This window comes from Trachurus japonicus, chromosome 24 (genome assembly GCF_045865225.1).
Source record: "Trachurus japonicus isolate A0001 chromosome 24, Traja_1.0".
Taxonomy (NCBI): domain Eukaryota; kingdom Metazoa; phylum Chordata; class Actinopteri; order Carangiformes; family Carangidae; genus Trachurus; species Trachurus japonicus.
The window spans coordinates 3,119,614-3,135,828 of NC_140930.1; the positions used below are offsets into that span (position 1 = coordinate 3,119,614).

Below are 16,215 nucleotides of genomic sequence, written 5' to 3' on the forward strand. Positions count from 1 at the left end.
AAACACCTTCACACAATTCTTCCAGGAACTTGACTGGCAGGTTGTTGAAGCATCTTGGAGAACTTGCCATAGTTCTTCTGACTGAGACTGTCTCAGTGTCTTCTGTCTCTTGATATAATCGCAGAATGACACCTTATTTTTGAGATCAAGAATCTGTTCTGTCAAAATAGAAATTAAAAAAGTGTTCAGAAGCAATACAATACATGAAGACCTATGGGAGAGGTTCACAATGATGCTAACATGGCAAGGAATTGATCTCTTTGGAACAATTATTTCATAAAAACCTGCTGAATGAAGAGAATTAGTTTTCATGATTCATGTTTTCTATGCAATAACTACAACGTCATTGGTCCTTTATTCATACAGAGATTCTCACTGGCTGCCAATGTAAACTCAAATCTGCCCTGAAGAAGAAGTTCCAGTCTGTGTTTGAGGGCATCGCTAAAGCAGGAAACCCAACCCTTCTGAACCAGATCTACACAGAGCTCTACATCACACAGGGAGGGGCTGGAGAGGTCAATGATGAACATGAGGTCAGACAGATTGAAACAGCATCCAGGAAACCAGACAGACCAGAAACAACCATCAAACAAGAAGACATCTTTAAAGCCCCACCTGGAAGAGACCAACCAGTCAGAACAGTGATGACAATGGGAGTGGCTGGCATTGGGAAAACAGTCTTAACACAGAAGTTCACTCTGGACTGGGCTGAAGACAAAACCAACCAGGACATATACTTCACATTCCCCTTCACCTTCAGAGAGCTGAATGTGCTGAAAGAGGAAAAGAAGTTCAGCTTGGTGGAACTTGTTCATCACTTCTTCTCTGAAACCAAAGCAGCAGGAATCTGCAGCTTTGATGAGCTCCAGGTCATCTTCATCTTGGACGGTCTGGACGAGTGTCGACCTCCTCTGGACTTCAAAAAAACTGAGATCCTGACTGATGAGACAGAGTCCACCTCAGTCAACGTGCTGCTGACCAACCTCATCAGGGGGAACCTGCTTTCCTCCGCTCACCTCTGGATAACCACAAGACCTGCAGCAGCCAATCAGATCCCTCCTGAGTGTGTTGGCATGGTGACAGAGGTCAGAGGGTTCACTGACCCAATGAAGGAGGAGTACTTCAGGAAGAGGTTCAGAGATGAGGAGCAGGCCAGAGAGATCATCTCCCACATCAAGACATCACGAAGCCTCCACATCATGTGCCACATCCCAGTCTTCTGCTGGATCACTGCCACAGTTCTGGAGAAGCTGTTGGAGACCAGTGAGGGAGGAGAGCTGCCCAAGACCCTGACTGAGATGTACATCCACTTCCTGGTGGTTCAGTCCAAAGTGAAGAAGGTCAAGTATGATGGAGGAGCTGAGACAGATCCACACTGGAGTCCAGAGAGCAGGAAGATGATTGAGACTCTAGGAAAACTGGCTTTTGAGCAACTGCAGAAAGGAAACCTGATCTTCTATGAATCAGACCTGACAGAGTGTGGCATCGATATCAGAGCAGCCTCAAAGTACTCAGGAGTGTTCACACAGATCTTTAAAGAGGAGAGAGGCCTGTACCAGGTCCAGGACAAGGTGTTCTGCTTCGTCCATCTGAGTGTTCAGGAGTTTCTGGCTGCTCTTCATGTTCATCTGACCTTCATCAACTCTGGACGCAACCTGATGTCAAGAAAGAAATTGCCCTTTAAACTTTTTAAACTGTTCAGAGCCAAATCATCACATTTGTACCAGAGCGCTGTGGACGAAGCCTTAAAGAGTCCAAATGGACACCTGGACTTGTTCCTCCGCTTCCTCCTGGGTCTTTCACTGGAGACCAATCAAAAAATCCTACAAGGTCTTATGACTCAGACAGGAAGTGACTCACAGACCAATCAAAAAACAGTCCAGTACATCAAGAAGAAGACTGAAGAGACTCCTTCTGCAGAGAAAAGCATCAACCTGTTCCACTGTCTGAATGAACTGAATGATCGTACTCTAGTGGAGGAGATCCAACAGTCCCTGAGATCAGGACGTCTCTCCACAGATAAACTGTCTCCTGGTCAATGGTCGGCTCTGGTCTTCATCTTACTGTCATCAGAAAAAGATCTGGATGAGTTTGACCTGAAGAAATACTCTACTTCAGAGGAGACTCTTCTGAGGCTGCTGCCAGTGGTCAAAGCTTCAAATAAAGCTCTGTATGTTCACATACAGTTAAGGTCAAAATTATTAGCCCCCATGCAACTTTTTAACATTTCCCTAAAATAATGCCCAATGTTAGCAATATTCATAAAATTTTATTTAGTAAATCATTCATCAATGATATGACCCCATTTTGGTACACTTTGGAATGTGAAATAAATATTCGAGATTTATTTATGAACAATTTGGTAAAAATTGAGATGGTCAAAATTATTAGCCCTCTATGGGATTTTTTGCTTACTTTTTCTGCAAGACTGTTGTGAGGGCTCTTCATCGTGGTGGACTTAATGGTCATCGTCCAAGAAAAACCCCTTTGCTCTCACGGCAGCACATCAAAGTCGGACTGAACTTTGCCAGAGACAATTTGAAACATTAGGGTGAGTTTTGGAAGTCTGTGCTTTGGTCTGATGAAACTACACATGAGCTGTTTGGGCATGCACCACGATGAAGAGCCCTCACAACAGTCTTGCATGAAACATCATGTCCAGATGAAGCCAGTTCAGCAACAATCGTCTTTGCAGAGCTCCAGGGTTTCTTGTTGACATCTCTGATTATTTTGCGCTCCAAAGTTTTGGAAATCTTGTGTTTTTTGACTGCTCAGGTGTGGTTTCAAACCGAGTTAGCAGAAAAAGCAAGCAAAAAATCCCATAGAGGGCTAATAATTTTGACCATCTCAATTTTTACCAAATTGTTCATAAATAAATCTTGAATATTTATTTCACATTCCAAAGTGTACCAAAATGGGGTCATATCATTGATGAATGATTTACTAAATAAAATTGTATGAATATTGCTAACATTGGGCATTATTTTAGGGAAATGTTAAAAAGTTGCATGGGGGCTAATAATTTTGACCTTAACTGTATATTCATCTACATTTACTGTATCTTCCTCTTTTGTCACAACAAAAATATTTTTATTTGTTTACTTTTGTTTTCCTCATTCCTCTTCAGACTGAGCAGCTGTAACCTCTCAAAGAGAAGCTGTGAAGCTCTATCCTCAGTCCTCAGCTCCCAGTCCTCTAGTCTGAGACACATGGACCTGAGTAACAACAACCTACAGGATTCAGGAGTGAAGCTGCTGTCTGGTGGACTGGAGAGTCCACACTGTAGACTGGAGACTCTCAGGTCAGGATACAGATGTTTGTTAGACAGCTTTAACATCCTTATGTAAGTTGTTGGTGATGATGCTCAACGTCTGTTGAGATGTTCAGCGGTCTGTTGAGATTCTCAACATCTCTGTACACATGATTTTGTAAAATTGGGGGTTCATTATGTTTTCTATCTCCAGTCTGTCAGGATGTCTGGTCACAGAGGAAGGATGTGCCTCTCTGGCCTCAGCTCTGAGCTCCAACTCCTCCCACCTGAGAGAGCTGGACCTGAGTAACAACAACATGCAGGACTCAGGAGTGAAGCTGCTGTCTGGTGGACTGAAGAGTCCACATTGCAGACTGGAGACTCTCAGGTCAGGATGCAGATGTTTGTTAGACAGCTTTAACACCCTTCTGTAAGTTGTTAGTGATGATGCTCAACATCTGTTGAGATATTCAGCGGCCTGTTGAGGTTCTCAACATCTCTGTACACATGATTTTGTAAAATTGGGGGTTCATTATATTTTCTATCTCCAGTCTGTCAGGATGTCTGGTCACAGAGGAAGGATGTACTTCTCTGGCCTCAGTCCTCAGCTCCCAGTCTTCAAGTCTGAAACACCTGGACCTGAGTAACAACAACCTGCGGGACTCAGGAGTGAAGCTGCTGTCTGGTGGACTGGAGAGTCCACTCTGTGGACTGGAGAATCTCAGGTCAGGATACAGCTGTTTGTTGGACAGCTGATCTTCAACATAATTCTGTAACTTGTTGGTGAAGATGCTCAACATCTGCAGGATTTTACTGTTGATATGCTTTTCTAAGACTCTTGAGTCTATCACATTTTCTATCTCTAGTCTGTCAGGATGTCTGGTCACAGAGAGAGGCTGTGATTCTCTGGCCTCAGCTCTGAGCTCCAACCCCTCCCATCTGAAAGAGCTAAACCTGAGCTACAATCACCCAGGAGCCTCAGGAGAGAAGCTGCTGTCTGCTGAACTGAAGGATCCAGACTGGAGACTGGAGACTCTCAGGTACAATCAGACAACAAGGACTCAGTCTGTCTCCTGTCTTTTATGTTTCCCTACTCGGTCAGTCGTCACGCAAGACGTCTGATTTCCCTTAGTTGTGTTCAGAGCAGTGAGTCGGCCTGAATTCACGAACACATGGGTCCTCTCAAGTCTTTGACGAAATGGAGAAAAAGACACATTAGCTGTTTTGACAATGTTTTGACTTTTCTAAATCAGATAAAAATCAGAACTTGTGGACATTAATAACCTCAGATGTTGTTTATTGATAAACAGAGTGCTGCTGCTTACTGTATATAGCAGAAACCCTGGAGTCTATAATTTCCCCTATCATTTTATATTCCACATTGTGAATTTTTGTTATCATTGGAGCAGATTTTATGTTTTGCCGTTTGATTCCTCACCAACAGCAGCTTTTCTTTATAACACACAGTCAGTAAACACATCAACAAGACAACGACTTGACTGTAAGACTGTGCAGGTTTTCATGTAGGGCAGAGGGAACAGAAATACATAATATTGAAGATGTACAGTAAACCTCTGCAGGCCCCTCAGTCTCCATAGAAACAGATATGCTTCATCCTCCTCCTGTGATGAATTATGTAGTAATGATGTCCTGTAGGACACTGAAAACCATTACACTCATTACTTACAGTCAGGTGAGACAGCCTCCATCATCAGAAACTGTTGTAATGTGACCAAGGTCATTGCATTACTTATTCACACGCTCTTTTCCCATCTTACGCTGTTTCACTGCAGCTGCTGTCTTAGATTTTTATTTTTTATGTTTTCATACTCATTAAAATCTCACCTTCATTTGGAGTGAAGTAAGTGGCTCTGGTTTTTACTTCCTGCTGCTGAATCTGTTATCTGCACTCCACCTGCTCAGAGTTGATTGACCTAGTTCTGATCAGCTGTTCTGGCTTTTGCAGCGAGTTAATAACAAAGTAATTAAGATGTTTGCATCAGAGCCCCTTGCATATTTTAAAGTACTTAAGCACAAAGTTCTTCATGTGTCCAGCCTTACAACTTTGCTCTCCAACGTCACCACGTTTATGCAGGGGGGCATACCCCCCAGTTATCCCTGTCATCCCTGTCCTCTGACTTTCCATCTAGCGCCATCATCAGGTCAATGTTTGAATTTGTTCACTACTTTGGTTTTAAGTCTATTTTCACCTCAGGCACCTTTTTATATATTTTCTTCATTGTTACACATTTTAAATACAAACAAAGATCAGACACAGATTAATTCAACAACATTTAAAGAAAAATACTTTGACAGAAATGACACACAGGAACATTCATTCTCCGTGAACCTCAACTTTATAATTTTAAAGTTTTTAACATTACAGAATCTCAAGTCAAATCATTTGATTTTGATTTATCAGGGACTTTACAGTCTGCAGCATAAGGCCTCCGTTTATTTGGGGGGGCGACCGCCATTCCGAAGGACCGCCATTCCGACGGTCTGCCAGACCGAAAATTCCCGAAGGTCCGTCATTTCGAACTTCCCGAGGGGCCGCCGTTCCGAATGTGTTTTATTCTGAAAATTGACCGGATTCTCTCGTGGTTTGACTTCCTGCCCGGCTTGACACGACGCGCCGCGGGGACAGCGCCCGACCGGCCCCTCCCCCTCCAAAGTTTCACCCAGGTGCGAGTCTGATGCATTACATCCATGGTCTGATGCAGCCGCGGCACTCCTGCTGAAAATAAATGTCCTTGCTCTGTGCTTTGGTTAGGTTTAGGCAATGTAGAAAGGAGTTGGTTAAGTTTAGTAAAAAGGTTAGGTAGAGGCCAATAAAATCGCAGTTAATATGTATCTCCCCCGGGAGTCGAACCCTGATCCACCGCGTCAAAAGCAGATGCTCTCACCACTACGTTACCACCGCAATTAGGCTCACTTATTCCGTGCCGTAAACCATTCAAGATTTTTTCAGGTTCGGAATGGCACCCTTTCTTTCAGGTTCGTAATGGCACCCTTTTCCCATAAATAATTAAGGGTCGGCATTCCGACAAATTAAAGTAAACGTTCGGAGTGGCGGCCCTTCGGAATGGCACCCTGGAACCGTTTATTTGTCACATTTAAATATTTAAATGTGTTACGTTTTAAATAGGAGGATCCAAATGCAGACTCAATTGGCAAAGGTATATATTTAGAAAAAGGTTAATACAAGGAAATCAAAGTACAACGGAAACAAAGTAGCAACAAGAGTCAACGAGCCTAAAGGGCCTTTCACACCGAACGCGGCAGGCGGCGGAAGGCGGCAGCAAACCCATTCATTGTGTATGTGCTACCGCGGCGCACAGGCGAATGGCTCTGCGCCGAGCTGAGCGGCACGCAAGGTGGGCGCATACTGCGGCGGCGCGCTGCGCCCAATAGTTGGGTCATTTACAGAAGTTCCGTGACCGTGGAGAGCGAAGGTTCGTTTCTCACTGGATTTGTTATCTATGAAGGTTAAATAGAAAAATGTGGGGACATTTTTTGAGAGCCCTAAATCCAAAATGGCTACCGTCCACCAAGCTGGAAATGATCTTTTCAATGGTTTGGCCCACAGTGCTGCCTTCAAATTCAAGATGGCCGCCAATTTTTGGCCCTTTAAATGGCAATTTTTCTAAATCATCATAGAGCCTCAATATTAGGCTCAAATGGAAGCTCTGCTCATACTGAGTTCAGTTAACTCATTGAGTGCCACGCTCCTTTCCAAAGTTTTAGTCAAGTGTACCGGCAATTTAGACCATTTTTGACTTTTTATGTAGAGCCATAGTGTATTCTATATTATTGCCACCAACACATACTGTAGCTCAATTGAAAGGTTTAACTTTATGCTTCAAATGACCACAAACCGTTTGTTTCTACGTGCCTCCGTTCCTGAGAAAAGTCAAGCTAAACATGGCTGGGTTTCACCAAAATCCCTCCTTTTTTTCTAGAAAAGGAGATAGAGCGTCTTTTATGAAAGGTGCTCTGTTTGTGCCTGTCGCTCTTCTGACACTCGCATTTCTGGATCAAAGGGCTCGTATAAGATAAATATATACAATAATGGTTGTTCTATTCACAAAACCACCATCGGGGGCGGGGGCGCCACTAAACAACAATAACACAGACGTGCCGTGCCGTGTCACAGCCTCTCGCCACGGAATGTGAGGGTCAGTTGGCCACAGCAGCGGGTCGGTGACGGCGGTCTGCTTTGGCCCAGAGACCATCAGATTTTACCGCGGGGGGGACTTTGGGGAGGACACGGTGTTGCTCCAGATGAAGACCGCGCGGGACTGTCGGCTGAGAACTTCCTGTTTCTGCTCCGAGCAGCTGGGGCGTCGCGGGTGAGAGCGGAGCAGCTGCTGCATCCACATGCAGAACTCCGTTTGCAGAAGCCGAGTTATGATAAAAACTTCCAGATCATGAGCTGTCATGTGACTTTGATCGTCATCTATTTCAGTTCTCCTTGTCGTAGAGTCCCCAAATTTACATATAATGTGTATTAAAGTGTCTATTTTCATAATTTAAAAAAAAAGCAAAAAACGAAAAATCTTGTTTTTGGCACTCAACGCATGGGAACGAAAAACGAGAAATTACGTGGTTGGCACTCAATGAGTTAAGGACAGTAGAATTACAAGTAGGCCACACAGAAGTCATCTCAAAGGTAAAAAAGATCAAGGTTTGCGGTGAGAAACAAACTTTGCTGATGTTCTTTTCCATTAGTTACCTGAACTGTGTTGGTCAGTGGTCCCATCAATTCATTATGAACCAGGAAATCATTTTACACTTCTCAATAGCATAAAATATCTCTAAAGTTGCCTTCTGCAGTGATTCCCAAATCAGTCAGCCCCAATTCCTCAAAGTGCCTCAGCTAGGAATTTTCCAATGACATTAGCGTGTGGAAACTTTAAGAGTGGGTGAACATGTAAAAAGCCTTTTTGCCATTCATAATGTCATTGTGGAGCGAGGCCTCAGAGGCTGTTTCAACATCTCTGTGTTCAGGATTTAATTGGTGGGTCTGAAATTAGGGCTGCAATATGTAACGACAGTGTAAGTGTATGCTCATGCCATACTATATATTGCAATTAAATGATGTAAGTTAGTAAGTGACCGATTTTGTTGACAGTGCAAATCCATAATATGTCATGCTTGTGTAACATCACCGCTAGCTAATTGCTTTGCATGTAATCATGACAGCTCAATGATAATCCACAACCAGGTAATATTTTATGTGCACCAATAGGTGGTGTGCAGTCACATGATTCCGATGATGCGTGAAGTTCAGATGGGGGGCAGGAAGTGGAGAACGGTGATTGGAAATGAATGGAAAGCGAGTACTTAAAAATGTTGGGTAAGTCTGCAAGTAGCAGGTGTTGTCTAAAAATAGAAAAAGATATCGGATGTGATCCATACACACTGAGGAAAAGTGAAAAAAAAGGCCAGCAGAGTGTTGAGACTGGACTGGGGCAAAAACCAACCGCCCCGCTTTCATCTGTGGGGTGTTTGCAGCTCGGAGCCGATCAGGAAGGGTGGAGGATCGGACGGACGGTGGGTCAGTAAGACGGCCGAGGCAGACGGGGCGTCTCAGATTTGTGGCGCATCATTGAAAAGTTGCATCTGCCTCGGTCGTCTTATGACACCTCTTCCTCCGCCGTCAGGCGGTGCACGGCCCCGAGCTGTGAACACCACGCGGCTGGTGGGAATTACATGCCATGTTTCAGTCACATAATGGAGATAATAACTTCTTTCTCCCTCAATGTTGTTATTATTTTGTTTTTCCCGGTTTGACTGGTTTGTACAGCCGTAGCAGCGCAAAACTTTTTTCCAAATGTTATCCTGTCGGCAAAACACTTCCTGTCCCCCCATCTGCAAAACCACCTATGGCAAGGAGTTATAGACCGGGGTTTTATGTTTGTTAAAGAGTAAGGTACGCTTTGTTGAATCACTGCAGAAGACAACTTTAGAGATATTTTATGCTATTGAGAAGTGTAAAATGATTTCCTGGTTCATAATGAATTGATGGGACCACTGACCAACACAGTTCAGGTAACTAATGGAAAGGAACATCAGCAAAGTTTGTTTCTCACCACAAACCTTGATCTTTTTGACCTTTGAGATGACTTTTGTGTGGTCTACTTGTAATTCTACTGTCCTTAACGGAACTCAGTATGAGCAGAGCTTTCATTTGAGCCTAATATTGAGGCTCTATGACTATTTAGAAAAATAGCCATTTAAAGGGCCAAAAATTGGCGGCCATCTTGAATACGGATGGGAACGACACAGGATTTGGATTGTCGATTATCGAGGCCCATGTGTCGACTTATTGTCGATTTGTCGGCCCTTTTTTTTTTTTTTTTAGCAGCAGCAGATATGCGGGCGGGGGCTACACGTGCTTTTGTTGTGGTTTATTAACGCCGCTGTCGGCACGAGCGGACTAGGCGGCGCGCATTGGGTTTCTTTTTCTTTTTTTTTTCTTCCGTGCATGTCCGCGTCCTCTATGGAGAATGCAACCATTGCATCCACCTGTTTTGCCGATGGTTTTGCCCTTTTTGCGGACCCGGACTCGTCATCAACAGCGCACCATCACCTAGACTGCAGGGAGCCCGGACAGCTGATCTCTTGACTCTGTGGCCTGTCAGCATGCACGCACGCTCCCGTCACATGTGAAGCAGAATGAGGGTCAAGTAGCTATCCCATTTAGAAAAAGTGGATTTGTTTCATTTAAAATGTTTTATTTCATTAGGGGAAAAGTGGCACTTTCTGCTGTTAATTTGAATACGAAATATTGAAAGACAAAATGCAATTTACACATGGAAATCCCACAAGCCCCGCCCCCTCAACATTTCGACACTGCATTTTTTTTGTCGAGGGGAGCATGTGTCGATTTTTTGTCGATTTGTCAACAAAAAGTCCCATCCCTAATCTTGAATTTGAAGGTCAAAAATAGATCAAATCAATAAATCTACATCATTTATGAACATCTTGACCCAAATAGTCATAGAAACCATGTATTATGCAGCACTGTGGGCCAAACCATTGAAAAGATCATTTCCAGCTTGGCGGACGGTAGCCATTTTGGATTTAGGGCTCTCAAAAAATGTCCCCACATTTTTGGGCGGGGCACCCTAGCTAAATTTTCTATTTAACCTTCATAGATAACAAATCCAGTGAGAAACGAACCTTCGCTCTCCACGGTCACGGAACTTCTGTAAATGACCCAACTACAAATTAAAAAATGTTTAACCTGGGCGCAGCACGCTATGACGACATCTCAGCGCGTCCAATAGGAGAGGATGTAGTGGAGTCTGAAACAAAATCAGCCGCTTGCAGAGTGAAAACAAACGGCCAGACGTTCAGTTAAAGTGACGGATGCATGAAGTGAGTTGTCATCCTCCTGAGGATCAGACCAACTCTCTCTAACAGGCTGTTAAACTGCTCCCTGCTCAGCCTGATGCTAAAGTTCACCTGGAAGCGCTCATTTTGTAGCTCTTGGCGAACATACCCCCCCAAATCCTGTCTTGTTTGTTCGGTCGCTGAGCAACTCGCGCCATGTGTGAGCGCTGCCGCCCTGCTCTGCGCCTGTCTGCGTAGTACCTCGCGGTGGGCGCAGCGCATACCGCGCTTGGTGTGAAAGGCCCCTAAGTCTCGGACAGGGGGTAAACAAGAAATCCAGTTCAACAGAAAATAACAAAGTACAAAACAAGGGACTAGAAATACAGAACTCTATCATTTATTATTTGTTTATTTTTTCCACAATCAGGTCATAAACATGAGGTGCATTTTTACCATGGTCCCCTCTCAACCATACCCCATATGTGTAGAGCTGAGACACCCCTATAGAAACCCATTGATGATGACTGAACATCAATTGTAAATTCAATAAACTTTTAAAAAACGACAATTTGACAAGATATTTCAATATTAATTCATTCCTCTTTTTTGAATGTTATTGTATTAATAATATAAATATTAGTATAGGATAATCATGTAACATAACATTATAATATTAATAGTATATTTTAATATAACACTGTTCAAAGATCACAAATATTGAATGTTATTTCCATTTTCTTTCTTTGTGGTCTTATTATGACTTATAACATGTTATTGTTAGCCTAAGCTGCACAATTTAGGAGCATGTGATGTAATAATAAAAAAGTTCCAAACAGGGGTCATTTGGATAAACTACACTCATGTGTGGGTGAGAGGAGCAGGGAGACTGGGCTGGAGCTCGGTCTCTGGAGAATTCTGAGAAAAAAGTCAGAACTCACTTATTTTTATTTTGGGTTATCTTTGTCTAACGTTAAAACTTGTCTGATGATCTTAAACATTGAAGTGCGACAAATATGCAAAAAAGTAAGAAATCAGGAGCAGAGCAAATCCTTTTTCACAGCTCTGTAAATGACAGTAAACACATAGAATCTGCTGTTAAACTGATCTGTGAACAGTCAGTCAACACTTCACTGGTTTAGATGTAAATTCACTTCATAAGGGACGACTTGTAGTGACCTACATTTCCCCTTCTGTTGAGGAACATCAATGAAAACACAGAGAAGATCAGTGGTGACTCTTCTTCTTCTTCTGACAAACTGCTTCATGTTGAACAGTAGTTTAGATATAAAATCACTCTGACTGTGTTTCTTCCTCCAGGCTGGACCATGGTGGAGAGCACAGGTTAAAACCTGATGTCAGGAGGTGTAAGTGTGGATTTAATGTGACTAATGATCAGACAGCAGCTCTCTGTCAGTTTGTCTTTAAATACAATGTTGATTCAATAATCAATCAATGAACCATCAGATGATGAACTGCAGCTGTGTTGTGTCTTGTTCTCTCCATCAGACGCCTGTAAACTGGAAGTGGACATGAACACAATGCACAGACGCCTCAAACTGTCTGACAACAACAGGAAGGTGACATGGGTTGGAGAGGATCAGTCATATCCTGATCATCCAGACAGATTTGATAAATGGTCTCAGCTGCTGTGTTCAACTGGTCTGAGTGGTCGCTGCTACTGGGAGGTGGAGAGGAGAGGATACGTTGATATATCAGTGAGTTACAGAGGAATCAGAAGGAAAGGAGACAGTAGAGACTGTGAGTTTGGAGCAAATGATCAGTCCTGGAGTCTGTACTGTCATGATGGTCGTTATTCTGCCTGGCACAACAACAGAGAAACATCCATCACCATCTCCTCCTCCTCCTCCTCTGTCTCTAACAGAGCAGCAGTGTATGTGGACTGTCCTGCTGGCTCTCTGTCCTTCTACAGAGTCTCCTCTGACTCACTGATCCACCTCCACACCGTCAACACCACCTTCACTCAACCTCTGTATCCTGGGTTCTGGATCAGCCCTGGTTCCTCAGTGTCTCTGGTTGATGTGTAGGATGGAGAGTCTCTGGAAGTGACAGCAGCTTCAGTCCTGTGCTTTAAATGTTGGTGGTGGACGAGCTTTCACTTTGCTTTCTATTTTAATCTGTTCAGAATCATGTTAAAAACACATTCATGTTTTTTGTAACTCTGGAAACCTTTACTTAATCATTTGCAAATATATACTAAGAGATTTGCAATGTAATGAAATTAATGAGAAATACTATTCTCTTGTCAACAGTTGCCAAGTGGTTTGGATGTTTGTCCATGTTTTTTGATAAATAAATGAGCCAAACCAATGGAGGAAAACTATAAAACAACACAGATTATATTTAAAACATACACAGATTAAGATAGCTAAAGCAAAGGATGTATGAACTTTACTCTCTGTTTTCAAAAACTGCTCACTGCTGATGTCAAAATATTCACATTCAACAGTTCCTCTGCTGATTTCACTGTTATTATTTCATAAATGTGTTCATGTATTCCCTGTTTTGTTGATATGAACTAAACAGCACGTGTGTGTGTGTGTGTGGTTCGTGTGGCTGCAGTGGTAGCAGCTCACCTGCAGGTGTCAGTGTGGTGCAGGTGAAACAAGACACAGCTCGAGGCTTCAGGTGAGGAGAGTTCAGGTGTAAATACACAGAGGAGGAGAGTTAATGAAACATTAAATCATCAGATTAATTAATGTTAAGAATATTAAAACTAAACGTGACTTTTTCTTTGGATCAATAAGATAAACTGTGATGTTACAGTAATAGAAATGAACAGGTTTGATTCCCAGTGCTTCGATTCAAGATTTCTATTTTTTATCTTTATATTTTTTAATTGTTGTTCAGTGTTATGGTGAAATGACCCTGAGGAAGAGGATCCAAATCAATTAAAGGCCCCATGCTGTGCACTTTTCTCTGGGTTTATTTACCTGCTGATATCCCTAACAAGATGTATCATTGGTTTTGAGTACCTGTGATCTGCTTAATATCGTCTATATTGCCCCTTTCTGTTGCCTCTTTCTGGAGTTCTAACAGGCACAGGTCATTTGGCCAATCAGAAGAGAGAATGAGAACCTCTCCTCTGATTGGCTGACTGTTTTAGAGTGGCATGTGGTCGGGCCAATCACAGGCAAGTAACTGAAACCTAAGCTGCATTCATAGAAATTGAAAAATAACAACTGGTCACGGTGGGCGGAGTTACCTTGTGTGTGACATCACAGAAAGGAGGAAGTGCTATCTGCTCGTCTTAAAGAGACAGTTCCTACAAATGGGCGGTGTGTGCTTCTCCGTTTATGACCAGTTTGATGCATGGGACAGTATATACGTGGCCCAGAGACCTCCCCAAGCATGAAAAAATAACCAAAATCACATTTTTCATGCCATGGGGCCTTTAATAGAATAAATCAAGGGATGATTCAGATGAAAGTGTTGGTGCATCAGTCTGATCTCATTAAGTATAAAGAGTATTCAGCTTTTACAGGTTAAACTGAATAAAATGTTTATTGTTTGTAAATTGTAATTAAATTCATCATAAAAGACTGAACAGCTTCATGACCAATGTTCCTTTAAACGTATTAACAATAACAATATTAACAATACTTATTATTATGTGATCCTTTGACCAGATGTATTCTGTCTCAGGTTTAAACTCTCTTTTTTATTTTTATTAAATCTACACGAGATGCTAAAATATGACAAAAATGAGTCAAATTACACTTCATCTCAAACTATCAGCACCAACAATAAGACTGATATCATTTATACTTTATGTAAAAAATAAAACATAACAATCATGACACAAATCAACATTGAGAATCTGCACAACAATAAACCTCTGACTCAGTACAGCTGTAATATGATAATATGATAATAATAAAACAAGCTGAGGTCTGAAGAGTCTGGTCTTTGTTCTCTGTGTTTCCTCTGCAGACAGAAAAGGGGGCGGAGTTATAGATCTACCTGTTGTGACCTCACTATGACCAACTGTAAAGTTTATTATTTGTGACTGACACAGTTCCTGTCTGTTTAATGTGACACTGGAACGACCTTGAAGACGATAAATCCACTGCAGCTTCATAAGAACATTAACGTTCTTCAGTTACATGGATAAACAATATAAACATGGAACAGAAACACTAATCAATATGTAGTTTGTTGGATTCCAGTATGAATGCTGATATATAACTCGTATACAGATGTTTTAATCAATAACATGTTTTATTACAGTAATAAAGCCGTTAGTGGTTTAATGAGCGAAGCTGCTGCTGCAAAAAGGAAAAGGAACATTTCTGATGTGTCAGTCTGAGACCTGCTGAGCTGCTGCGGACAAAGGAGGAAATATTCTGGGTTGTTTGACGTCCACAGAGGAGGAGGAGGAGGAGTGTGTGCAGAGAGCATGGTGGTCCATGTTGGTCCACCTCGTCTGTGTGAACTGTCCTGACGTCCTTTCACATTCACCAGCAGGTAAACACACAGTGGGAGAGCACAAACCTCCTCCTCCTCCTCCTCCTCCTCCTCCTATAGAAACAGTTTGTGTAGTGATATGTGGTAGCAGACGGTCACCCATAGGTGGCAGTATAACCTCAAGGGACCTCTCGCGCTGAACTCGGAGAATAAGCCGACGGAGGCAGAGATATTCTTTAGCTTCTTTAAGCATGTTTATTTGAGACTAGCACGTACACTAACATACTGTATTTCTTGTGTCATGGCGGAATTAACTTCCAGCTTCCCCAGTACAGAAAAACAACACACTGGGCGTGGCTTAAACAAAATGTGATGACACAGCATGAGCTTCTGGCCTTTACACTTACGACTCACATTATTACGCAGTCTGTTCTGTGTATCATAACCACTGAGTACACTAAATAAAAGAATGTCTCTTAACAACTCTCATACAAAGTTTTCGTTGGACGATGAACCGGCCTCCCGGGTCTCCAGATGCACTTTGAGGAATAAAAAACTACTCTGGAGTATTCATCAGCATGAGGGGGAGTCACTAATGACTGAATTTCATTTTTTGGTGAACTATTCCTTTAAGACCAGTTGGTGCAACCGGCCCCTGGTGATCCTTCCTCTGACTCTGAATTTGTCCACTAGGGGGAGCCACTGCAGCTCCCCTTCTTACAAGGTATTTTTGTGACAGTCAGTGAAGTGGACTTACCATCTGTTCACTTTCCCTGCATCAGTGTCATGAAACAAACCAGTGGTTCTGGTGGTACCAGCAGCTTTTAGGTGAATAGTTTAACCTGTGATGAGCTGAGTGGCAGTGGCTGATTGTTGTGTGTGTGTTGTGTTGCAGTGATCAAGAAGTAAAACGTGGAACTGTTCAAAATGTAAAGTGAAACTAAACATCACCACAAAGACAGAGAGCAGCCACACAGAAAAACAGGAAACCACTTTATTACACAATTGCCCCGTTTACATGAGAGGGTTAATTCCGAATTAAAATCATTTAATTCTTAATTAAAGTTAATTCCGCTTTAAAAAGATCATGTAAACACTTAATTCCGAGTGAAAATATAATTTGGATTTAAACTTAATTCCGAATTAAGTGGGTGGTTTATTCCTATTTTAAAGCGGAATTAATTAATTCCTCTATCATG

General features: G+C 42.4%; 1 protein-coding gene and 1 pseudogene across 2 annotated transcripts in view; both read left to right on the forward strand.

Annotated features, from left to right (window-relative positions):
• LOC146961145 (NACHT, LRR and PYD domains-containing protein 3-like) overlaps positions 1 to 16,215 on the forward strand; it is a 36,098-nt gene that overhangs the window by 4,456 nt on the left and 15,427 nt on the right. Inside the window, exon 3 of the mRNA XM_085771669.1 lies at positions 367 to 1,037. Coding sequence (XP_085627795.1) covers positions 367 to 1,037 — 671 coding nt within the window. The remainder of the gene's footprint in view (positions 1 to 366; positions 1,038 to 16,215) is intronic.
• The window catches only part of LOC146961146 (neoverrucotoxin subunit alpha pseudogene), a 105,563-nt pseudogene continuing 93,526 nt past the window's right edge, over positions 4,179 to 16,215 (forward strand). Inside the window, exons 1-2 of the transcript XR_015035204.1 lie at positions 4,179 to 4,290; positions 11,909 to 11,955. The product of XR_015035204.1 is annotated as a neoverrucotoxin subunit alpha pseudogene (transcript). The remainder of the gene's footprint in view (positions 4,291 to 11,908; positions 11,956 to 16,215) is intronic.